We start from the raw sequence: 25881 nt of genomic DNA on the forward strand, positions 1-25881 counted from the left end.
CCACTATTTTATTTAATTTATATTTATTGATTTTTATGATACAATTTATACCTTTTCTGAAATGCAAAGTTAACTAATGAATGCAATCATTTTAAAAGGTGCGGCCCTCCGCTAACCTCCGCTCCCACAAAGTGGCCCCCAAGCCAAAATAATTGCCCACCCCTGCCCTATGGTATTGTTTATGGAAATGTCCTTGATACTGTACTGAAATGTACATGATACTGACTGTACTAATCTCATCCTGTGTAATCCGCCTTGAGTCTCAGTGAGAAAGGTGGACTATAAATGACATAAATAAATAAATTATTATTAAGATGTGACATCATAGAAAACAGTATCTCTGGTAAGTGGGGTACACAGTTCAATAGAGAAACAAAGTGACCTACTAATGACTCCAAATTGCCAGCAAAAAGTAAGTGGCATGCCAAGGTGAAGAACTCACTCTTTAATGATATTTGCTGTTTAGAAATTGAGAATAGCTATGAGACTGTCAAATTTCAGTTTGCTTGCCGCTATCTCATAAGGGATTTAAAAGAATTAGGAAAGAAGCTGGCAACTGTGCTGCTGTTCTTTGCTCCGCAGTTGGAATTCAGGAGGCTTGCTCAGCTGACACTTCTTGTCAAACAGAGACCTCCCCCTTGAACACTTGTGCCACCCTAGCAACTGTGGAAACAGCTACAGAAACATGAAGATTAAAATACCCCCTGGAGGAGAAGAGTGGAGGCAGGAAGGCGCTTCAGTGGAGGTTTGCAGATTCTGACAACTATAATTATCCCAACACTAAATGAAAGCAGAAACTCCTACTAACGGGCCCCCAAGAATGTTGTGATGCAGCTATAGAATGGACTCCTGTGTAAAACAGAATCCTTCTGTTAATTCAGCAGCTGCTATGAGCACATAATTATATTTAGAAAGGGAGAGCTGATGACATGCATCTTCTAAGAGACACCTTCTGTGTGGGGGGAGCCCCTCTGAAGACGCAAATTTACAGTGTGATCACCGTACAGACTGTGGACATTCCTGCTCTTTTACATGGTTGGTTCAGGTTGGTTTCTTATTGTAATTTTTAAAAACTCACATGAACTTGATGCTTGTATGTTCAGAAGTTTATATCATACATCTATGAACACATATGCAAAAGAAACATGCAGACATGTGTGCACATATTTTAAATCCTTTTTAGAAAAACATCTTTTTTTTTCTTTTTGCTGCCTGAGATTACCCCAAAAAAAAAAATGGAGGGTGGGAGAACGAAGTGTCTTGCTGACCACAATATATGACTGGTGCACACCACTTGGCTTGGTGAGTCACATGTTATGTTAGTTTGGCTTCTGAGAAAGGTCCCAGGCCTTTGAAACTTCTTTTAGTATAAGGGCTTAGTCTTGGATCATAAAAAGTAATTATCAAGTGCCTCTGAACATGCTTTTCCTCACAACAGGGTAGCTCTAACCAGTCTCCAAACATCTAGGACTACGGTAATAGAGGCTTTCAGGTAAAAGAGTTAAGCTTCCTAGCATTTCCCAGTTTAGATTGCTAATAACTATTTCTAATTCACTTTCCAAACCTCTGAATATTCTCACTAAGAAAAGTTATGATGCCACTTGATACCTGAAGATTCCAGCCAGTTCAATAGGATCCAGGTGTCTCCTAAAAAGACCAAGAAAGCAAAATCTTCTGTGGGATATATTATTTTACTTTATACCCACACATGCTACCTTTATTGCAATGTTCAGCAGTTTAAACCATCTTAGATATATGTGTAGATTAAATCAAATAACTCAAGCATCTTTAAACATAAGGTGACATTTCCACTTATTCTGAAGATATGTAAAGCTACAATTTAGTACATCATGATTCTGAGGTTCTGTCATCAGGAAACACTGGGCTTTTTCACACTGCTTACCTTCACTCGCAACGACCTGGAACATCACACAAAAAATGCGAAAGATTGCATTTTCTTGGACGAGATTTGCGTGACATCGCACAAATCTCACACGAGAAAACGCGATCTTCCTCATTTTTTGTACGATGTTCCGGGCCGTTGCGAGTGAAGGTAAGCAGTGTGAAAAGGCCCACTGTCCACGTGGGTCATCTGTCTGTTGAGGAAGCCCTGAACCATCTGTCAGGGCACTCCTGCATAATGCTCTGTGGTGCAAACTGTCCTGAGCAGTTGGTTAGGTTTCAACATCATTTTGCCTAAACCAAGATTGTGCCTTAGAAGAACATGCTCCCCAGCTGTTCTGGATTGCAGAAGAAAGTACATACTAGAGGGTGGGCACACTTATTAATATTCTCTATCAGAGACGCTGCTAAGCTTCCAAGGAACCCCAGGTGTCATCAAAATATAGTCTGAAAACTTTGGAGGCAACCATCACCATTAACATCTGGCCTAGGGTTGCCAGACAATGGCTGGCACCTGGCAAGAGATGTGGGGGCAGGGGCATGGGAATGCCATTGCCATGAGTGATGTTACTTCCTGGGAGAGTTGAAGTGACATCACATCACTCTAGGGATTGCCAGAAACTCTGTGATAACACCAGCGATTTTCCTAGAGTTTCCAATGATTCCCAGAGTGTTGTGAGTGACATCATTTCTAGATTTTCCTTGGAAGTGATGTCACATCACGTTTAAAAAATTTTCTTCCACCACCCAAAGGAGAAGCAGCAGGAAGCACACACTGCCGGTAGAGGTCTCCTGCCATAGAGTGAGATCTGACCCAAGCCTAAGCATGATGAAACTCACGATTTGTCTCTTCTGAATGCTCGTCTCTGAGGGCTGGCTTGTCTCCTCCGAGGTGACAGGGATTTCCCTCGTGATCTCTGCTTGACTGGAGAATGGGCACTTGCGGGTTTTAAAATCTGAAAGGAAAGGAAATAAGCTGGCTAAGAAAAAAAAATCCTTTATGATGTTGCTTTTTCCCACCAGATGAGAAATATCTCTTAATATAATTGTAATAAATTCTGAAATTCTTTTATTTAATAAGCCACATATGGATTTAATATAAATTAAAGGCTTGCTTATCTGCTTGTTCTTGAATTTGCTGATAAAGGCCATTTGCAGCACTTATGACTATATCCATTTTTTAAAAATGTTTCTAATGAGACAACTGCCTCCCCCAAACCCTGATCTGAAAGATTCATGGCAAAGCTTAGTGTGTGCAAAGAAATAACAAGATATTAATCTATTTCTAAGCTCTTTGAGCCTAGCTCTTCCCAAGTACTCGACATAAAAGAGCAACTATCTGCACTGACTGAAAAGCAGCATCTTGCTATATCATAATGCTGTAAAGCTGCCATAAAGCATATTGCTGGAAAATGCAGAACAATGAAACAGCATCAATTGGACTCTGCATCTATATACTTTTGGTGAAGCAACCTGAAATTTCAAGGGCTAGGGTTTGGAGGGTTTACATTACGACATGTTCACCTTTTCCCTGACAGGTGACATTCCAAGAAGAGTGGAGGCTTATGTAGGATTACAGCTCTAGCTGGCAACCCACTGGGAGGATTTGGGGGGCAGGGAGAAGCACACCGATGTCATGCTGGCATGCAATGGTCATTTCCAGCAAAACCCAGAACTGACATCATGACATTGAGGGGGATGCTCAAGCATCACCCGAACTCTCTGGGAGAATCACTACTCCCATAGTCAGATGGCATTTTTGCAAATTTGCTTTATTTACAAACTGTGCAGAAGTGGAGGCAAAGAGGCCTTCCTACAGGACTGCAGATGCACTACCTTATAGCAGATGCAGAGAAAGAAACAAAGATGTTGCACCTGCAAGGTGGTTTCAGCCAGTTCATAGATCAGTAACCTGCTCTGTCTGTTCCAAGCTCATACTTGCAGTTTCTTCACATGTGTACATGCATGCTTCCCGGTCTTCCTCCTAGCAGCTGGGAGGGCTCATGTTCCTCAAACTCCACTGAGCCATTAGGTACAACCACCTCCTAACAATTAGCCTCCATTCATTAATGAATCTTATTATTTTGTCATAGGCCCTGTTCCCTTTAGGTCAAACCAGATCTCATAAATGAGACAGCAGCTACAACCTCCAAACACTATATACTTAAGTATACAATTTGCAAGGCATAATCCCAGCAGACTACACATAGTAATTCCCAGGGACAATGAAGTTCTAAAAGCATATTTGCGTGGAAATAATCCCATAATGGGGCTTGCTTTCTAGTAAATATGCCTAGATTTGGAGCTGGTGAAATCTCCCCTGCCCGGCCCCTACGACTGCATTGAGCAGCAGGATTTCCATTCAGGACAGTGGAAGCAGATGACCACTTAAGAGTTTATTCATCATTTTAAAACTCCGCATCTCAGCTCTGAAAGCCTTATAAGGAGGAGGCCAATATTATTATCGCCATATTATCTCGATGCAGAAAGGGAACCAAGGCTGGAAGAAAGATGCTTGCCAAAGGGCCACCAATTGAGTTGTGGCTGAGCAGAGAGTTGAATTGGCAGCCTGCCGGATCACAGCTGATGCTCTTAGCCACTACATGCTATACCAACTCCCAGTGATCACCATAGTACCTAGACTGGTCCACACAGAAGACAGCAACCCTTGAGATACTGTAATCTCAAACTGTGTGAGGCTTCAAAGGTCATCAATGACATGATGGTGAAGATGATGATGAAGATGAAGATGAAGAGAAGAAGAAGAAGCAACAGCAGCAGCACTTTGAACTGGGCCTGGAAACTAACTAGAGTTGCCATCCTCTAGGTGGGGCCTGGAGTTCTCTGGGAATTAAAACTGATTTCCAGGCTACATCAATTAGTTGTGCTGGAGGAAAGGCAGCTTTGGAGGGTGGACTTTATGCCATCACATCCCTGCAGAGCTCCCCCATCCCCAAACTCCACCCTCCCCAGGCACCACTCCCAAATCTCCAGGAATTTCCCAAGCCAGACCTGACAGCCCTAAAACTAACAGGCAACTAAAGCAGATGAGTGTTCCCGGCAACCTGACCCTACCAGAAACCTGGAAGCCACATTCTGAACAACTACAGTTTCCAAATATTTTTCAAAGACCACATTACAGTAGCCAAGTCTAGATGAGGCTAAGAGTGCAATCTGAAACATGCTGACGACATCACAACTAGAATCTCTTGTCAGCCTCTTCATGTAGATGTTAGATAGCACTGCAGACATTATGCAGGGGCCAATACCACCAGGCACCTGTACCAGCTCCACTAAAATGATTAAAAATGGTACAAGAGCACAGATCTCCTGATGGATTGTTCCCAATATGTGAATAAATGCAACCCTTTAGTCCATCCACCAGAGATTCATTATGCTTTCTCAGAGATTTTTCTTACAGCTCAGCATATCTGACAGCAGCAGGCTGGGAAATTAAGCCATCCTCAAACTAAGACAGACCAGGGGAAAACATTTGAAAATTAGGAAGACTGATATTTGAAATACACAAGTTGCATTCTTGATAAGTCTGATGCTCCAACAATCAGGGAGCTGTTAATATAGATAAAAAGCAGAACGGAGGCCACGTGTCTAGGGACTGCCCTATACCAGATGTTCAGAGCTGGATGCAGAGTACCTGTGGAAGCCACACATAGAAAAGTTCAGTGTATATTAGAGAGAATTATTAAAGAGCTATGTCTACAAATAGAGCTGAATTTCAACACAGCCAACTATACACGTTACACAATCATATACCGGTCAAGTGCTAGCCATAGGGTCTAGCTATCACTATTAACCTGAAAGGTTATTTTCCACGTGCACCATCAAGAAAAACTGGGAGGAGTCTTAAATTCACATGCAAGTCACAGTTATGTACAGTAATATAGACCTTTTGCACATGACCTTCTTTTAGGGGGACTGTCATACATTTAGGGTCATTATCATTTTGGGTCAATATGTAAAGCAACATATAAATCATCCCCCAGAATTTGCTGCAGAGGCCTCAGCTGCCAAGATCGGATAAAATTCCTAAGAACAGGGAGAATTTTCCCAAAGCTGCTTTTTAAAAAAAAAAATGGATTGCTCAGGTATTGACAATCCTTCAGAACAGCTACAATCACATCAGCCTCAGGAGTGAACATTCAATTACCTCCCTCAAGCCAGTACTACTTGCATCTTCCTGATGTTCAATCCAGCTCTAGTACATACAACCTTTATTCAGAACATTTATATCCTGCCTCTACAGATAACTGCTTGAGGTGGCTGAAGCTCCTTGACTAATGTAAAGGATTAATCTCATCTATTCAGCACACCCTTAAGACTATGATGACTTATCAGCTCTTTGACCAGAGCCAAGTTTTCTTGCTTCTACTAGTGGGAATAAATACAGCAATAGGAGAGGGCAAAATTGACAGCCACAATCTCAACCTGCTTTTAAAAACTGAATAATAACCCTTGCCCTGCCCTGGATAGCCCAGGCAAGCCTGATCTTGGAAGCTAAGCAGAGTTGACCTTGGTTTGTGGGAGGCTGACCTTGGGTGGGAGACCTCCAATGAGGACCAGGGTTGTAGAGGCAGGCAATGGCAAACCACCTCTGTTAGTCTTTTACCTTGAAAACCCCAGCAGGGGTAGCCATAAGTCATATATGACTTGAGGGCACTTTCTACCACCAATGACCCTTAGGGAAACTGTGGATGAAATCAGCCAAAACATATGAGAAGCTTTTCACAAGAAATGTAGCAACTATGCAGTAATATTTCAAGTGACCACCCATCCTGGTCACTGCACATGTGAATTGGGCCTCTGTTTTGCTCCTTACACCTCATCATCTCCAAGCGTTACAGAAATTGCACATACCTTCATTCTCATATCTCTGGCATATTTTTCCAACTCCTTCCTGATCTCCGACCGCATCATCTTTGATACATTGAGCACCAACTGCTTCCACTCGATGGGTTGAAAGCTGTGCGGCTCATGTGGGACATACAATCCAATTTTTACTTTTTTAACCGAGTGCAAGTGCTTTTTATAGGAGTCTTCAAATTCAAATATGAGGTCACTCAGAGTTCGGTAGATCAAAGGCTTGTCCATCAGTTCAGACCTTCTGCTCATGCCCAGTGATCCATATCGGCCATTGCAATAAATTCCAAGCACCACATGATGAAAATTATTCCCTGAGAAGTGGGATTTAAAGCTGATTGGGAATCGTTCCACGGAAGGCTGTCCATTGGTTAAGTATCTTGGGTGGTTGATGTCAAGGTAACACCAAACAAAAGGTGTCAAACAAGGGAAACATTTTCCATCCTAGAACCCTTGCGGCAAGGTTGTTCTTGCCATTCAGTAGAATGCGGCAGCAGACTTTGCACACCATTATAGGGCAGTAAATAGTCTGCTATCTATTTTATTATTTTCTCTAGCCATGGCCATTTGGATCCCATGAAGCATTGGGGTTGCCAGTTCCAGGTTGGGAATTCCTGGAGTTTTGTGGGTGGAGCCTGGGAGGGTGGGGTTTGGGGGAGGAAGGATCTCTGCAGTCCATGCTCCATAGCAGCCATTTTCTCAAAGGGCTGATCTCTGTGGTCTGGAGATCGACAGTAATTCCAGGAGATCTCCAAGCCCCACCTGAAGGTTATGCTAACAAATAAGAGGCACCCTGGGATAAGCCAATATGCAACAGACAGAGGGGAAACCCCCCACCAAGGATTTAGAGAGCTACAGCATTTGAGAAAAGACTTTGTAAGAAACCCATCAATTATAGCAATTTTTAAATATGTTTTAAATATGGGATAAATATAGTGCATATAAAGTGATTAGTGCATATAATAAATAGTCAGTCATAAAATGCATACAAAATCCATTCCAAATCCATCAATGTAAGATCTACAAAGTCACACTTGAAGGTATATACAATGAACAGCGTTTTGATTCAATTGTTGCTGGCCATGAAGGTAAGTCCTGTGCTGTGATGTCTCAAATACTATCTGTTTGTATATCAATGTCTCTTTCTATTTTCACAGGTACATCATGAAGATACACTCCTGCCACTGTCCAAAGAACACCGGTAAGTAATATCCAAATACAAATTCCCAGATGAGGATTACACAATTCTAATGAGGTCTAGGTGGTCCTTTCTGAAAAAGAAAAATACGCTTTCTATTTTCACAGGTACATCATGTACGGAAAAGTATTTTTTCTTTTTCAGAACGGACCAAGACCTAGGGGGTTGTCCATTCTGAAAAAGAAAAATACTCATTAGAACTGTGCATCACCTTCATGGCCAGCAATAATTGAATCAAGAAGCTGTTCATTGTATATACTTTTAAGTGTGACTTTGTAGCTCTTACATTGATAGATTTGGAACGGATTTTGTATGCATTTTATGACTGACTATTTATTATATGCACCGATCACTTTATATGCACTATATTTATTCCATATTTTTAAAATATTTAAAAATTGTTATAATTGATTAGTTTCTTACAAAGTCTTTTCTTGAGTACCGTAGCTCTCTAAATTCCTGATGGGGGATTTCCCCTCTATTTGTTGCATACCCACCTGGAGGCTGGCAACCATATTTGTAAGTCAAAAGCTACTGGGCCAGCCTTGACCTTCCCCTGAAAGAAGAAAAACAAGACTACTTCATATACATTAAAGTTCCCTTCACTCTGCTTCCATGGAGTCACTCATTGCCACTGAGAGTCAGTTTGGTACATTGTTAGACTAGGATCTGGGACTCGACCCAGGTTCAAATACCCACTCAACCATGGAAGCTTGCTGGGTGACCTTGGGCCAGTCATACACTCATAGCCTAACCTACCTCACAGGGTTGTTGTGAGGATAAACTAGAAGAGAGGAGAATGATGTAAGATGCTTTTGGTCCCCATTGGAAAGAAAGGCGGGATATAAATGAAGTAAAATAAAATATAATCTGTTGTTTTTACGTTTTTCAGAATTAAAGAATGAAGCTGGTAAAGATCATACTGTTTCTATGCAGCCACAGTATTTTTATTTGGATCTGATTTTTTTTCCAGAATCTAAAACCATCAAGATGACTTAAACTGTCTAGGCAATCTCTTCCCACCCATGCCATTTGACTAATTCACAGCTGAAGGCCCAGGCCATTATGAAACACAGTGGTCAATCTCATTAAGAAGCCAAATTATTCTAGGAGTTGAGACATTTCCATCTCTCTAACCTCCAACTCCTTCACAAAAGCAAAACAAGAAGCCTCATATAATCAAAATGGCACGGAACCCAACTGTGAGAAATTTGCCTTCTATTCTGTTCTCACACAAATAAAAGTAGCTATTTCAGCTTTCCTCAAGTGCCAGACAGTCCTTTAATTACAAATGAGTTTAACTCTGTTTGAATTCCAGCAGCTTTTTGTTAACTCCACATAGTTGTCCCCACAGCCACCTGCTCCCATTACATCCTGACAAAAATTCAGTAGGTGAAGCATTTCTTATCACTGTATCTTCTGTTGAATTTCTATCAGGCATATGGCAGTCCATCAGGTAAAATGGACCCTCCAAGGGCTTTATCACTGATTAAATAGGGGGGAAATGCTCAGTTTGACTATTGCTCTAGACCCAAGAAGTTGTTCCTTGGCAGGAAACAGGTTTTTCCTCTTCTCTTTTGTGTTGCTGTGGGAAGGATGCAAACATTTCCTACTCTTACTTCATTAGGCCCTAACTGCAACTGGAAGCTGCTCACAAGAAGGGTCCCCAAGGACAATGCTATGGTTTCTAGATAAGCTCAAGCCCGATTAGTTTTCTTTTAAGTACTTTCTAGAAGAAATGAGCCTGGGGAGAGTCCAGACTCCAGAACATCTATAAGAACAGGATTATTTTTCTTATACTAGTACTTCTAGCCCAGTCTCCATCTCTTCTTCTCTCAGAGCTGAATTGTAGACAATATGGCTAACTCCTATATTTTCAACAAATGTTTGTATCCCGGTGTTGTAATCAGACATCCAGGGACTCTTAAGAATGAGAACTAGGGTTACCAAGTCCCCCTGTCCTCCAGGAGGGAGGTGGGGGCCCTGGCACCTACCTGCTCCATTGTCAGTTGTGTGCACACAAAGTGCACTCATGCTCCTGGACCCACGCGATAACATCACTTCCGGGAAGTGACATCATTGTGTAGGCCACGGCCTCCCCTAGGAGTTCTCCCGTGCTCTGCAGGGGGGTTGATTTGGGCCCAATTTGGGCTGAATTCAGCCTGGATTGGGCCTGGATTGGCCTGGAATGGGCTGCTGCAGAGCATGTAAGAACTCCCACGCTCTGCAGCGTCCTGATCCGGGCCAATTCTGGCTCAAATTGGGCCAAATCAGGCCCAAATTGGCTCAGAATTGGCTGCTCGCACGCTCCACAGCGGCCTAATCCAGGCCAATTCAGGCCCTATCCAGGCCTGGATCAGGCCTGCGGGAGTGCACCACGCCACCCAAGAGCATGCCACACTGCTGGGGAGCACACCCCCAGGAGGCCCATGCCTCCCCCGCCGGCCAGGTAAGTGGTGGCAGGGGGTGGAGGGTGGGAGCAAGGGATCCCCTACCCCCAGCAGGGGAATGGCAACCCTAATGAGAACTGAGATGTAGCAGAGGAAAGATGAACATATCTTATATAGCCAAGTGGCCCTGATCTGAGCATACTTGTTCATTGACTGGAGCCATTAACGGGCAAGACAGATCTTCCTACACATCTGAAAACTACCCCAGATTTGTAGAAAAAACTGAAATCTTAAAAAAAAAATGGTTAAAAACACAAAAATGATAAAAGGAGCACCTGTAGCTTTAACCTAGAGTTGCCAGGTCCCCTGGTGCCCAAACTGGGGGATAGGGGTGTCATAAGGAGGGGCATGCAAGGGCAACTTACCTCACACACGCACTCCGGAGGACTTCCTGGTTGCACTGGGACTGTCACACTTCAAGCCCGAAGGCTCAGTGCCCGGCTACCAGTGATAATGAGTACTTGCAGGAGCTGGGCTGAGACGGCTGGCAGATGCATGAAGCAGCACAGGTGGCTGGGCAGTTTGAGGTGTAAAAGCAGCAGAGAAGGGAGTGGCTGTGTGGAAGTAAGGTGTCTGCTTACTACTGACCTTGCTGCTTGTATTTGGAACAGATTCCCTCATCTCTGACCTTGGCCTGTTATTGTGGACTTAATTTGGGAATACCCCCTTTGGACTCAAAGCTGTGAGTGTTGTCTAACCTGTGCCTGAACCTTGGAATTGTGATTTGTCCTGCTCTGACAACTTGGGACCTTCTTCCTGCCTGCTGCCTGTGCAAGTCAGTAACCAAGACAGAAGGCTATGGAGGGGTAAGGAAGAGAAAGAGATCATGGCAGGGAAGAGGGCAAAGAGATGCCCCTCTCAAGTCCCTGTGGGTCCTCACTTGTACAGAGTAATGTTCAGGTTACTTAGCTGCTTAACATCATTCTTTTTTATGTTTTTAAAAAAGTGCCAGTGCTCTTATATAAAAAGGTGCCAGTTTGCACCAATTCCTCCCTCAGAACTTGGGAGAACATGCCCCCCCCCACTGCCTCGAAAGGTGCTGGTAATCAGTACTGGCGAGTACCTTCACACACAAAAAAAAACCCTGATTAACATCAACAAAAATTGCAGTTTCTTATCAGAGTCCCTCCAAATCCACTATAAATCCTGGAATGTAGTTGATCTCAAGGGCATTCTGAAATACAAGCCTGGATGTCACCAACACTGCACCGGAGCCTAGACAGCCATTCCACACACAGTGAACGGAGCATTGTACCCCACTCATTGTGCACTGGGTGGCTATCTAGTGAAACAAACCATTTCTTCTTCACCTGGTCATCCAAAAACACACTCCTCCTCTTCCCATCAGCATACACAAAGGGCTCATTCACCCATAATTAAAACAATACACCAGAAGCCTCACTGTTTTAAAATCAGATAAAGGAAAGGAGCTATGCTTTAAAACTTTCCAGAGGCCCCCTAAGCACCCTTAGCTAAAAAGAAGGTTAAAGAGCAGGCTAACTAAAAAGAGACTAAACGTGTGACTAAAAGTTGGACAAGAGAAAGAGTGCTAGTTGGGAACAATATGGCAGAGAGGACAGCAAATAATCTGCACTTGATAGGGTTGTCAAATAGGTTAAAAGCCTAAGAGGCTTCGGGGGGCTGGATGTCTTTCCTGAAAATATAGCAGTTGTAGAGAACACAAATTAGTTTCAAAAACCAATCCAAAACATATTTTCCAGGATGCTCACCAGCTGAGATGAGGAGTAGGGGAAAGAGCAGAGTGTGAAAAGCAGTATGTCTAGATCCAATGATTTATATTAAACATCTAACTTCATTGTTCATTACAATTTCCATGGCACTTAATATTCAGAGTGCTTTATCTTCATTATCATCACACATTATTGCGAGATGGATCATTATCTTCTCCATTTAAATATGAGGAAAACAAGCTGTAGCACAGTGACTTGCTCAGGGTCATGTATGGCCGAAATAGACACTGGGAGAGCCACGAATGGACGGGCCCTGCATCGTATAAAGGTAAAATGTAGGTGCTGAGATCTCAGTTCTCTCTGGGAGCACTGTGCATGGAGGGGCCTTTTATCTCTTTCCCCTGCATGTTTTTGCCTACCAAAACAGACACTCCCCCAAGCTGTTACTAGCCTGGAACAGGGGACAGAATGGGGTGGTGGTTTCAACTGGCAAACTCTGCAGGAGTTTGCCAGGATTCAGACTGGGGCCCAGTGTCATATCTGGGCCCCAGTCTGAATCAATGCCCTCTGCTGCCCCAATTTACCTTTTCAAAACTTTGGGCTAATTTAGTATCTGCGACAATAAACCTTCAGGACAAGAAGGCTAAGACCAGACGAACAAACCAGGTGGGAAGAGGCATGGGTGTCAGAAGGGCCATTTAGAAGCAAGGCAAGGACCCACCAAATACGCTAGTTGTTTATGGACGAGCTAAATAACAGAAGTTGTTGACTATCCTGTCAGCAGATCATTCCTTTTCTAGAGGTTGCTGGGAGGTTAGAGCTAGGGAAGCTCAGGTGCTCTGAAATTAAGCATGCATTTCAAAGCATGGTAGGGCAGGGCTGAGAAGTGACTCCTAGTAACTGGTAAATCAGTGGCTAGACTAAGGCCAGACCAGCACTCCATTCAAATACTCACCAACATTTGACGAACAGAGGTTTGTTTTATGATAAGCAAACACATGATTTGTACTTATGCCTGTAAACATACAAACAGTGCTTCTGGATTTGCAAGAGCAATAAAATGAAAACGAATCATCCCCCTGTGGAACCAGCCTAGATGAGTTGTAGAGCTGCCAGGTCCCCTGGTGGAGGTGGGAGATCCCCCGTTCCCAGCCTCTGCCCCCTGCCACCACTCACCTGGCTGGTGGTGGAGGAAAAGCCCCAGGGAAAGGGCCCGGGAGGCAAGAAAACTCCCAGGTCAGTGGGCACTCTCTCCACAGGCACAATGAAGTCACTTACAAAGGTGACCTCATCACGACCGCATGCGCGAGATGATCACAAAGGTATGTGTCAGACCTGCTGGGAGGTTAAGGGGACCTGGCAACCCAAGTGAGTCGCAAGACCTTTGAAGCCAGGATAAATTCCCTTGCCAAGCCAAAGTACCCCTCTCTGGATTACCAAACAACTTTTAACTGCAAGTGTCTATCTGCATTGTACTGGACACGCAAATGGCATTATCATTTCTGTTCCAAAAGCCGTTTTCAATACAGATGTTTTCCGTAGGCAATGGACTGCAGCTCTTTGCAGTAAGTATCTGAATAGGACATTCCCAATGTAATAATGTGTGATGCATCCCTGAAGTTTAAAGGCCCTTTGAAGATGTAAAGTTATGGGGGTGCCCTACACGACAGCTTCTCTTTCTCCTTTCTCTATATTTGTTATTAGCTAGCTAAAAGCCAGCTGGCAACCACAAGAGAAAGTTTAGCGCCAGAGAAATCTGGAGGAGCACAAAAGCACCATAGATGGATTCAACAATAGCAAATAGGAAAAAAATGATTGGAGTTAGGTTCCTTTTTGACTCTTTGGTTCTATTTCAGCAGTTAGTAACATTTCATTTCTTCCAAACATAGATATTTCTTGCATCAAGTTTCTTCTTGTTGTTTTAGTAAGGTTCTTCTCTGTTAAATTAGAATGTTCTTATCGGAGGAGTATTAGCTTCAAAGCTTGGGCTGGCAGAAGTATGAAGGGAATACGGTACAAAGGAGCCAAATATAAGCGCAGGATTGTACAACTTTTGATCCAGCAGGCTAAACAATCACCCACACCCCACATCAGGCATCATCACAGTCTGCAACATATGGCTGATCCCCCAGTTTTCCCCATCTCACATAGGCTGGCTGATGGATTGTGACTTTCTTGATAGGACCCAAGTTATGACAATCCACTGTTACGGAATTTTGGGGGTGCTCTATTGTTTTCTCTATGTGACTCTTTGTAGTCTAAATTGACTAAAGAATTCTTCTCCCTGTGTGCTTATCACCCCTCGTTCCATCCTGTATTTTGGCTGTAATAACACGAAGGCCTTGCTGTGTTCAGTTAGTTTGCACTCTGAGAACAAATGGAGGCTACATATGTTTCCTTCCTGCCCTGTTGTCAGCCCTGGGTATGTTCTTCCTCAGCAATAACCCTGGAGCCTTTCTGATAGTTTGTTACATGACCTGAAAAGAAATCTCGACCTGTCAATCTCTCATGTTTCAAACGTTATGAGATATTCACTTGATTGTTTATATATTCTTGTAATAATCTTCTATACTGTAAGCAATTGCTGTTTATGGTTGTTGGGGGTTTTCCGGGCTGTATTGCCGTGGTCTTGGCATTGTAGTTCCTGACGTTTCGCCAGCAGCTGTGGCTGGCATCTTCAGAGGTGTAGCACCAAAAGACAGAGATCTCTCAGTGTCACAGTGTGGAAAAGATGTAGGTCATTTGTATCTACTCAGGAGGGGTGGGGTTGAGCTGAGTCATTCTGTAAGAGCTCAACCCCACCCCTCCTGAGTAGATACAAATGACCTACATCTTTTCCACACTGTGACACTGAGAGATCTCTGTCTTTTGGTGCTACACCTCTGAAGATGCCAGCCACAGCTGCTGGCGAAACGTCAGGAACTACAATGCCAAGACCACGGCAATACAGCCCGGAAAACCCCCAACAACCATCGTTCTCCGGCCGTGAAAGCCTTCGACAATACATCAAATTGCTGTTTATTTGCAACATTCCTGTGTGATGGTATAAATGTAGGTGCAGCCTGTTTGGTGTAGTGGTTAAGAGCGCAGGACTCTAATCTGGAGATGATTCCCCACTCCTCCACTTTGATTCCCCACTTTGATTCTCCACTCCTTCACTTGAAGCCGGCTGGATGGCCTTGGGTCAGTCACTGCTTCTAGGAGCTCTCTCAGCCCCACCCACCTCACAGGGTGATTGTTGTGGGGATAATAATAACATACTTTGTAAATCGCTCTGAGTGGACGTTAAATTGTCCTGAAGGGCGTTATATAAATCTAATGTTGTTGTCATTTGTTGGCATGCACCCTTCTGTAATAGCATGTGCATCAGGCTTATTTGAGAACTTCTCATAATAAACTTTAACTTTTTCTGTCTCTAAGATCACCAAGTTTGAAGCCTTGATTTATTATTCAGACAAGGAGAGAAGGGGGATCAAGTAATTGTCAGAGGTAATAAAAGTTTCCCCCAACACCCACCATAGGCCTTTTCCTGAGGCAGTGATGCTGTCAAGGCTGGACTTTGGGGTGGCATTCCAGGGCCCAGTTCACAGGCTTAGCAGGGAGTCCCCAAAAGCAGGCTGTAGCTTTGCCCTTAAACCACACACTACCATCTAAAGAGGGGCCCCACAAAACCATTCAGCCCAGAGCGTGAAATTTCCTAACTGCACCACTGTCGTGGGGATTCGTTTTTAGATCCACAAATGAGCAGTCATCACCATCTCTTGCAAGGATATTGTATATGTTATGCTTGAGAGAACTGATTACTCAGTTGTTGTTGAGATTACTATGCAGAATGCACTTACACAAATGTCACTGGCATTGGTATGCATTCTCAGATGTAACAGTGACACTATTAACACTATGCCCATTGTTACTTTTTGGGTTCTACATTCAAACATTCCTTTTAAATTTGCCTACAACATGCACACCCCTGGCTTTGCAAAGCCAGCACTAGAGTGTTTGTCTAGGCAAACAGGCAAAAAGTCATTCATTCTTCCATGTGGAACTGACCCTGAAAGCCATATGAAAGCTCCAGTTGGTACAAAATACAGATTTTGAGAAGTGCTCAGCAGAGAGGGCCTGTAACACCAATTACTCTTCACTGTCAATGATTTAGGGATGCCAGCCTCCAGGTGGGGCCTGGAGATCTCCCAGAATTACAACTGATTTCCGGGTAACAGAGATCAGTTCCCCTGGAGAAAACTGCTTTGGAGGGTAGACTCTATGGTATTATACCTTGCTAAGCTCCCTTCCCTCCTCAAACCCTGCCCTCCCTAGGCTCCATCCCCCCAATCTTTAGGCACTTCCCATCCCAGAGTTGGCAACCCTACAATGATTACCAGTTTGTTTCCGGGAATTATTCAAGACACTGGTGGGAACATCTGAAGCAGAGTTGCCAGCCATTCACTGGCAACGTGGGAGGGTCCAGTTGGGTGAAGGGATGGAAATGGCACCACGTGGCACCATGACGACATTCCCAACTAGGGTTGCCAACTTGCCAGGTCTCCTTACCCTCCCAGTGGGAGGTGGGGACCCAGCACTCACCTTTTCTCTCTCTTCATACATGCACAAAGTGCATGCAAATTCCTGGTACAATGCAATGACATCACTTCCGGAACTGACATCACTCAGGCCCAGTGCAAAGTGTGGGAGTGCTCCCTAGGCCTGTGCATCCCTAGGCCTGATGTCACTCCTGGGAGGGACATCATCACGCCGCACTGGGAGCATGCCCAGAAAGCCTGTTCTCTCACCTTTTTCTCCCACTGGCCAGGTGGATGTGGAGGGCAGAGGCTGGGAGCAGGGGATCCCCTGCTCTCACCAGTGGATTGGCAGCCCTAATTCCAATAGCTGTGGGGGAATTTCTGATGAGATCCATTGAGCCTGAACCGGCCTGATCTTGCAATTAATTGGCTACTTCACTCAACATGTAAAAAGCATTTTCAAACAGAGTTTGACACACAAAGAGACATTTCAAAATGTTTCAAAAAGGATTTGACATATAATTTGACACAGAGAGAGAGATTACTGAAGTGATCTGCCAAAAAAATCACTTACAAAAGCTGACTGTGCAAGCTGGCAAGGGGCCTTCTTAAAATGACACCTCACTCATCTGCTTGGCACAAGGAAGCTCCCAGTTTCAAAACATGAACAGAGAACTGCTGTCTTGGCTTGGGACTGTTCCTGAACACTGGCAGCAATGAGGCCTATGAGTGCATAAGAACGAGTATGGCCATAGATATCTCTGAGCTGCCATGCCATTATCTGATCAGAACAGGCCTATATTGGTCATTCACATTTTAAAAATAACCCTCAAGTACAAACAAGATAATTTGGTGATATGCATTAACTACATTGAAATTTGAAGTTGTAAATGGAAAGGTCAACAGGGTGAAGCAACTTGTTCTCAGAGCCAAACCACATATGACACTAGGTAAATCTGTCTGGATCCTCAGACGTATGTCGCTTGCGGTGGGAAGCTACAGGGGGGCAAAGAGAATAGAGGAAAGCATTGGGGAAAAAAGGTTGACCTCAATGCAGTCTTTCTGCAGTCAGAAATTATATGTGACTAGGCTGCTTCATGCCCCAAGAAGGAAAAAGACAGGGCCATATGGGCCTTTTTCTCTATTTGTGACTAGGGATGCCAGGTTCTGCTACGCTCCCAGAGGGAGGGCGGGGGACCTGGTGCTTACCTTTCTGGGGTCCCTGGGTATTCCTTTCATGTGTGCTCCCATGCCTACATTATGCCATCACCTCCAGGAAGTAACATCATCGTGGTGGTGCAGGAGCGCACACAAGCTTCTCAGTGGGCCGATTTGGGCCCCAAATGGGCGCTCTCAGGGGCAGCACGATGATGTCACTCCCAGAGGTGATGTTATCGAGATACCCCGGAAGCATGCCCAGGGTGACATTCCCCCAACTTTCCACCCCCACTGGCCAGATGAGCAGAGGCCGGGGACAGGGCCGGCGTGTCCATGGAGGCGGGTCTGGCAGCTGCCTCGAGCACTGAGGTGCCAGAGGGGGCACCAGGGGTGGGGGCGCGTGCCATGGAGCTGGCGGTGGCAGCGCTGGTAGCTGAGCAGAAAAGCTGGGAAGCCACCTGCATGCTGTCCTGGCCACCTGCCACACCTGGCCCGCAGTTGCTGCGCCTGGCCGGGAGCGCGTGCTGGTGGTGGCAGTGCAGGGTAGTCTGAGCAGGCAGCCTCCCAGCCCTTCCATTCAGTTGCCCTGTGCTGCTGCCACTGCCTGCACACAGCTGCAGGCCAGCTGCAGCAGGCAGTTGGGCGGCACAGGGCAACTGAGCGGGAGGGCTAAGAGGCCACCCACATGCAGTCCCAGCTGCCTGCCACGCCATTGGGGCTGGCTTGCAGTGGCATGCTGTGTGATGACATCACATGCAGTGACGTCATTGTGCAGTCTGGGTGCGAGTGCGCCCCTTTGCGCGTGCATAGGGGAGGCAACAGCCCTGAAGCTACCCCTGGCCTCAGGCACCAGAAATTCTGGCACCGGCCCTGGCCGAGGGTAGGAGTGGGGAATCCCCTACCCCCAGCATAGCATGCCTACTTGGGACGAAAACAAATGAGGGACATTTCTAATCTGGGAAACAACACAGAGAGAAGTTTTTTAAAAGCCAGGAGATCCGATCACACACCTTTGGCAATGCATGTGATTTGGCCCTTGAACCATTCTGGAACCTATCCCAAAATTTTTTTAAGTCTCTTCATGGTCTCTCTGACTACCAATGGAGCTCAGAAAAATACATATGATTTACAATTGTAGGCTGCAAATACCTAGCAACAAAGCAAATCAACCCATTGTAAAAGACTGTTATTTATTTATTTTTATTTATTTATTTATTTATTTATTTCTAGTCTGTCTTTCTCACTGTGACTCAAGGCAGATTACCCAGTGTCAGTCAATATGATCAACATCTGGGACATTCAGTAAACAATACAATAGAGCATGGATTGCAGAAATTTGAAAACGAGTAGGAATCTGATACAGAGCTGAAACAAAACATAAGCAACTTGACATAACATACTAAATGACACAGAAACTACCCAGTAAGAGAAAACTTACAGCAACAGACAGTACATGGTAATACAGTCTTCAGTCCCTGTAATCAAAGCATCTCAACCATGGTTCAAGCCAAATCTTCAATCCTGAAATAAGGCCTTCCTCCCTCAGAGGCTCAGTGCAAAAAAATTAAATCCAAAGTGTGTCCTCTTTCACGTGCAGGGCCAGACCTGATATGAGAGTGGCCCAGGGCTACCAAAGTAGCTATAAAATCCTGGGCTGGCCCTGATGAAGAGCATTCAGAATGGATGTAGAAGTCACGCAGAACAATCAGTCTAGGTGTCTTCAGCACTCTATGTCTGAAAGCACTCAGGGTGCTCACTGGGGAATTAGGTGACTGATGAACAAGTAGAATATCTAATCTATCCTTAGTTCCCAAGGAGAAGAACAGAGAGTCAAGGCCTGCCATAGTTTTATTCGAGATCTGTGGGAGCTGAAGTACTCATGGAGGATAATAGCAACCTCTCCTCCCTAATCATCTGGAGGGCTACATAACCAGGTGGAGTTAGTTGGGACAGGCACACCACATCATTTATAAAGAATTAGCTTCACAAACAATAAAATACCTTTATTTTCAAGGCACCATAAAAATAACAACAAACCAAGCTTTTCTCTATCATGAGTAAGATTTGAAATATGCATTAATCTTGAAAATAAGCAAATCACAACTTGCTGGTAAACTTTGTTCCCTAATTGACAAGTTTTTGGACAAAGGACCCTGAAATCTGTCCAGTAATCTGTCCATTCATGGCTGCCTTATTTGGGCAATATTCGCCTAATCACTGGTCCAATCGCTGGAAGCTAGGCTGGATCAATGGAGATCAAAAAACAGACCAGTCAGAGGGGAAGCAACTGATAGACATGTTACTTGCCTTGAGAAACATATTGTAAATAAACAAACTATTTGACTCCCTGTTGAAATAGCTGACATTTGTGCCACTGATTTCAAAGGAAGTAGACTCAGATGCAAAACTGAGCATGGATGGAATAAGTTATGCATCTGCAACAAAATCACTTACACTCTCCCTCACATTTCCCACTCTACACCTATAGATTCCCACTGACATACAGAGCTCCTTGGGGTTTTTTAAAAAGTATATAGAAAAGGAATCAAGCTTTCAACAATCAACAGCTCTGGTAACTCACCGTTAGCTGGTGTTATCACACGCCATCCAAGAAGTGTCATTCAATTAGCATTTGCTTAAAAATAGACTAGATGTCTGCACCAAGAACTTCTTGACAAAAGGATACATCCCCAAGATAACTGCTTCAAGGCATTTGATAGGTAAAGATTCCCTGGTCATTTCTCTTGCTGTTTCCATCAACCTAAAACAGGAGAGGAAACAAACAAAATCATTTATAAAGCATTTTGGGTCACATAAGAGCAGTTGTGCTGGATCAGACCAGAGGTCCATCTAGGTCTAACATCCAGTTTTACACACTGGCTAATCAGATGCTGCCAAAAGGCCTACAAGGACATTGCGGCCAAGGCCTCCCCCTGTTGATGCTCCCTCCAGCACTGCTACTCTGAAGTATCTGCCTTTGAACCTGGAGGTGCCATTTAATCATCAGCCACTGGGGGACTGATCCTCCATAAAGATTGCCAGAAGTTTACTGTCCTGCTCAGTCACTCAGAAAGAAAACAAGCCTATCTTGCCTACTTACATATGAATCTGCACACAGAATTATATGGAGAACAACAGGAAGCAATTTCTCCTTTTGCATTATATCCACATATGCAATATTTGTGTCTTGATAACTCTGTAATTTTACTGGAAGAAGAGCCGAGTCTGTTCACATTGCTTTGGCTGATTCTTCAATGCAATACCGAACAACTGAATAGAATTATGACATGAACTATATTGGTTTTCAACCAGTTTGACCATTTTATTCTGAAAAGACCCTTTATTTGGCAGTTTCTCTATAAAGGTACATGAGAATGTATATGAATAAGCTACAATCCTTTCACCAACTGAAAGGACAAAAGTGAAAAACAGTTCCCAAAAGTGCTCTGGGTATTGGAGAGTGGCTGTATGACGTGCCATGGACAGCCCACACGGCCAGTTAGAGTGCCACACTACGACTAGGAGAGCTGGGTTCAAATCCCCAGTGTGCCATGAACCTCACTTGATGTGCTTGAGCTCGTTGCTCTCTCATAGCCTAACCAACCTCACAGAGTTATTGGGAAAAGAAAGAGAGAACCATGCAAGATGTTCTGAGCTCATGCAAGGAGGGGCAGGATAGAAAAGGGACAGTTGGATAGTGTGGTGTAAACAAATAACTTTCAGGGACCCTGCATCACATCAAAATCTGCACGTTTCTTGCAGCAACGCAGCTCGTACTTCTGGGATTAACAGTGAAATCCTAAACAGAGTCACACTCTTCGAAGCCTTCTGACGTCAATGGATTTAGAAGGATGTATCTCTTCTGTGCACAGCTGATAATTTAAAATTAATTTAAAATTTATTTATTTCATTTATATCGTGCCTTTCTCCACAATGGGGACCCAAAGCAGCTTTCATTGTTCTTTCCTCCACTTTATCCTCACAACACCCTTGTGAGGTAGGTCGGGTGGAGAGTATGTGATCAGCCCAGAATCACCTAGCCAGCTTCCATGGCAGAGCAGAGATTCAAACCTGGATCTCCCAGATCCCAGTCCACCTCTCTAACTACTACACCACACTGGCTCTCTGACTTAGTGACTTATGATTTAATGCTGTAATTTTGTTATTCTGTATTCCCATGATGACAAGCAAGGTGTAACATCTTGTTTGTGGTATCCCAAATTGACTCAAGAAAAAAAAATCTTTTAGATTTTGGATTTCTTTTAGATTTTGTTTTGCTGTCATCTCATGTAGTTTATATCCTAAATTGCTGCTGCAGAGCCGTTTCAGATGCCATAAGGAGTTCAGGAAGCAGAAAGCAAAAGCCTTTTGAAGCTCATGTTTAAGCAGTAAAGAACTGCTACATCTCCCCTGCAGAGATGTAGAGAAGCAACTTGTCGATCCCTCCTCCCAGTCTGTCATCATATCCAAAAGCTGCTTATGGTCACAGCTTCGCAGGTTTTCAAGGATCCCATTTGGAGCATTCGTTCACTATGTTCATAACCAGAGCTTTTTTTCAGGGGGAACACGGCAGAATGGAGTTCCAGCACCTCTTGAAAATACTCAGCAATAATGCTTGAAAATAATATTATTTCAAAGAATCCTGTGTGTTTCTTACTCATTTCCCTCTTGAGAGTTCCGCCATCTCTTTTCCCAGAAAAAAAACACCTGTTCATAACAATCCAATCATTCATCACAATAACAAAATGATCAGGATTTTCACTGAGGAACTGCAACAGAGAAAACAGACACACAGTCTGCTGTTCGAAGAAGAGATGGCACAAACATTTCCCCGTCCCCTCCCCCAGCACTGACTATGTCTTTTTTTTTTTAGCTTTCTGCTTCAGACTGCCGGCTGAATAGTCCCTGTAGAACTGTGACTTCTACAATGTCTGGCTTTATGACATTTTCTAAAATAAGGGCAACTATTGAGTACCATCTAAGCACGCCATCCTGAAGTAACAGACAACCAGTGTGGAGTTATTTAAATTAAGGCAATTTAAATGATGATTTATGCCCCAACTAAAGATGTTGAAAAGGAAGAAATGGAAAGCTTTTATGGATCCAGGAAGAAACTGATCATACACCTAAACAAGTTGCAAAGATAATCATAAGAAACTGGAATGCAAAAGTAGGAAACAAAGCAGAATCAAACATTGTAGGAAAATTTGGACTAGGATTATGAAATTATGGAAGAGTGGCTCATAGAATCTTGTGAAGCCAACAACCTGTTCATTGCAAACACGTGCTTCAGACAACCAAACAGATGGCTATATACGTGGAAATCACTAAACGGGCAATACTAAACGTGGAAATCACTAAACGGGAATCAAATAGATTACACAACTGGAAGCAGAAGATGGAGAAGCTCCATGCTGTCTGCTAAAACAAGAACAGGAACAGACTGTGGTACAGACCACCAATTCTTAATGGGTTTTTCCCCTCTCTCCCATAATACTAGAGCTCAGGGAAGGGCACCTAATGACATTGCTGGGGACAGATAAAAAGAAATACTTCTTTACTCATTGATTAATTAGACTGGAATTCATTGCCGTTGGATGTAGCAACAGCCACATGCACAGAAATCTTTATGGTAGAGGGGTTAGACAGATTCATGGAGGAGAGGGTCCATCAATGGCCACTTGCCATGAGGACTGAAGGAAGTCTCCATCTGCAGAGGCAACAAACCTGTGAATACCAGTGCTGGGAGGCAGCAGCAAGGGAGGGCCTCGGCCTTTCTGTCCTGTTTGTTTGGCCCTCCAGGGCAACTGGTTGGCCACTGTGTGAAACAGGATGCTGGGTCAGATGGACCACTGGCTTCATCTAGCAAGACTATCCTTAGGTTTTAATGAGAGTGAAGCCTAATATACCCACGACACTCTCCGGTACTTACACGTTGCAAGAGAAGATTAGCACCATCTGCCAGGACAGTTTGCCTGCCATTATTGATCTTCTGAGTGATTCACCTTGGAAAATACTGAAGAAAACAGTTTCCCCCACTCCACATTATAAAACCACTGAATTGATGCATCTTTCTATATCTTCCCATGGGAAAGGTTTGCAGGCCTTCATAACTTGATCTTGGACAAAAGCCACCTCACACCATTTCCTCTACATAAGAGCAGCAATGAACAACCCTTGAAAATACATGTAACTGCAGTCATATGGGGAGATACTATTACAAACCAGGCTGCACCCAGGGGGTGCTAGGTCCCCCAGCAGCCAAACACAATACTCTATGAATTCTCTGCCTGGCTCCTGTTATTGAAGCTAGTACACATTGGTTCACATTTCATGCAGTGGAAACTGACTTTGTGAACTGACCCCAAAACAGAATATATACTTAACTTTAATTTTGGAGAGAAGCATATCAAAGGAAGAGAGAGATTAATAAAATGAGCCTCCAACCTGCTTTGAAGGATCCTTGGAGAAAATTATGGAATCAGAGCAGATCAATAGATTATCCACGTAACCTCTCCCAAGAATATAGCAAAACCGTCCCTGACAATTTCTTATCCAAACTTCTCTGGAAGGGCCTTAGAGTTGTAAAATACTTGCAACTTATGCAAACCAAAAAGAAATAGTTCCCTCTTCCCTATACATTATTATTGAACAAGCAAGAAACATAGAAGAACTTTTAGAGGCATCTCATTTTCTCGTCCCTAACTATTTCCTCCTTCCTTTATCTGAAAGCCCCAATAGCCTCTCCCTTTTTCCTACTTCCTTCTCACCTACTTCCTTTGCACCAGCCAACCTACTTTTATCTGCACCCATATTCAGCTTTCCCTCCCCCTGCCTCACAGCAGCTTCTACTAGGAAAAACTATGATACAGTTGCACAATTTCAGCCACCAGGCCAGACCCAGTTGCACAGTGGCAAACCAGCAAGGACTTATGGGGGGTACCATATTTCCCTCTGTATCCTCTTCCTATTCCCTCTTTCCCTTCTCTTGGCAATTGTCATCTTTCCCTGCTTCCTTCTTTCCTTTCCACCTTTCCATCCACCAACATCCCCAGCTTTTATCTGCCCGATCATCTTCAGCTATATTTATCATTCATTTACTTCATTTAGTCTCCATCTTTCTTCATAATGGGAATCTAAAGCAGCTTATTCTCCTCTCCTCCATTTTATCCTCACAGCAACCATGTGAAATAAGTTAGGCTGGGAATGTTTAACTGGCCCAAGGTCACCCAATGAGTTTCCAGAGCAAACTGGTGATTCAAATCTGGGTCTCCCAGATCCTAGTCTGAAATGCTATCCACTACACCACGCTATCTTTAGTATGGTGGTTGCCGTTGAACAGCAGCAAGCAGTCAGTCCTAGATGAGTCATGCAAGTAGTATAGTAGCATGTGTTCAGTAGCTGCTGCAAGACTGGCCCCAATAAGTCCTCCCTCAAAAGCCAAAAAGGCCTGGGAAAGGGCCTTCCTCCATCCGCCTGCCTTTTTCTGACAGAAACCAAGCCTGGCATATTGGCTAAATTGTTATGGTTGCCTAGCAACAGCCACTGAGGGTATCTGGTTAAAGCTACAGGAGCTCCTTTTATCATTTTGGGTTTTTTAAACCCCTCCCCCCCCCTTTTTAAAGATTTCAGGTTGTCTGCAAACCTGGGGCATTTTTCCAATGTGTAGAAAGATCTGTCTTGTCTGTTCGTGGCTCCAGTCTCTAGATTTAAGTATCAGAGCCATTTGAGTATTAATATATAAGATATTAACACAAAAGATGTGGAATACAAAATCTCATGTTTTGCACTGATTGGGAAATGAAAAGTGAGATTCTTGACCCAAACAAGACAGACACTGGAATGGATAACTAGGCTGACATTTTTGCATCTGCACAGGGGGCCCCAATCCTCATGCTTTGAGAACGCCTGCCAGCAAGTTCCCAAGAAAGAAAGGCACCTGCTGAGGGATGCTTAGCAGCACCCTCACTTGCTGCAGAAAAAGAACTTCTCTTGGCAACTTCTTAGCTTTACAGTAGAATGATAAATATTATCCCAGATTCCAGAACTCATCAAGATGGGTTGAATATTAATGCTTCTATAGC

General features: G+C 43.9%; 1 protein-coding gene across 1 annotated transcript in view; it reads right to left on the reverse strand.

Moving 5' to 3' along the window:
- VASH2 (vasohibin 2) overlaps nt 1–25881 on the reverse strand; it is a 59186-nt gene that overhangs the window by 11003 nt on the left and 22302 nt on the right. Inside the window, exons 5-8 of the mRNA XM_054982049.1 lie at nt 20484–20558; nt 6778–7159; nt 2743–2858; nt 1609–1647 (exon numbers count right to left, since the gene is read on the reverse strand). Coding sequence (XP_054838024.1) covers nt 1609–1647; nt 2743–2858; nt 6778–7159; nt 20484–20558 — 612 coding nt within the window. The remainder of the gene's footprint in view (nt 1–1608; nt 1648–2742; nt 2859–6777; nt 7160–20483; nt 20559–25881) is intronic.

This window comes from Eublepharis macularius, chromosome 1 (assembly GCF_028583425.1).
Source record: "Eublepharis macularius isolate TG4126 chromosome 1, MPM_Emac_v1.0, whole genome shotgun sequence".
Taxonomy (NCBI): domain Eukaryota; kingdom Metazoa; phylum Chordata; class Lepidosauria; order Squamata; family Eublepharidae; genus Eublepharis; species Eublepharis macularius.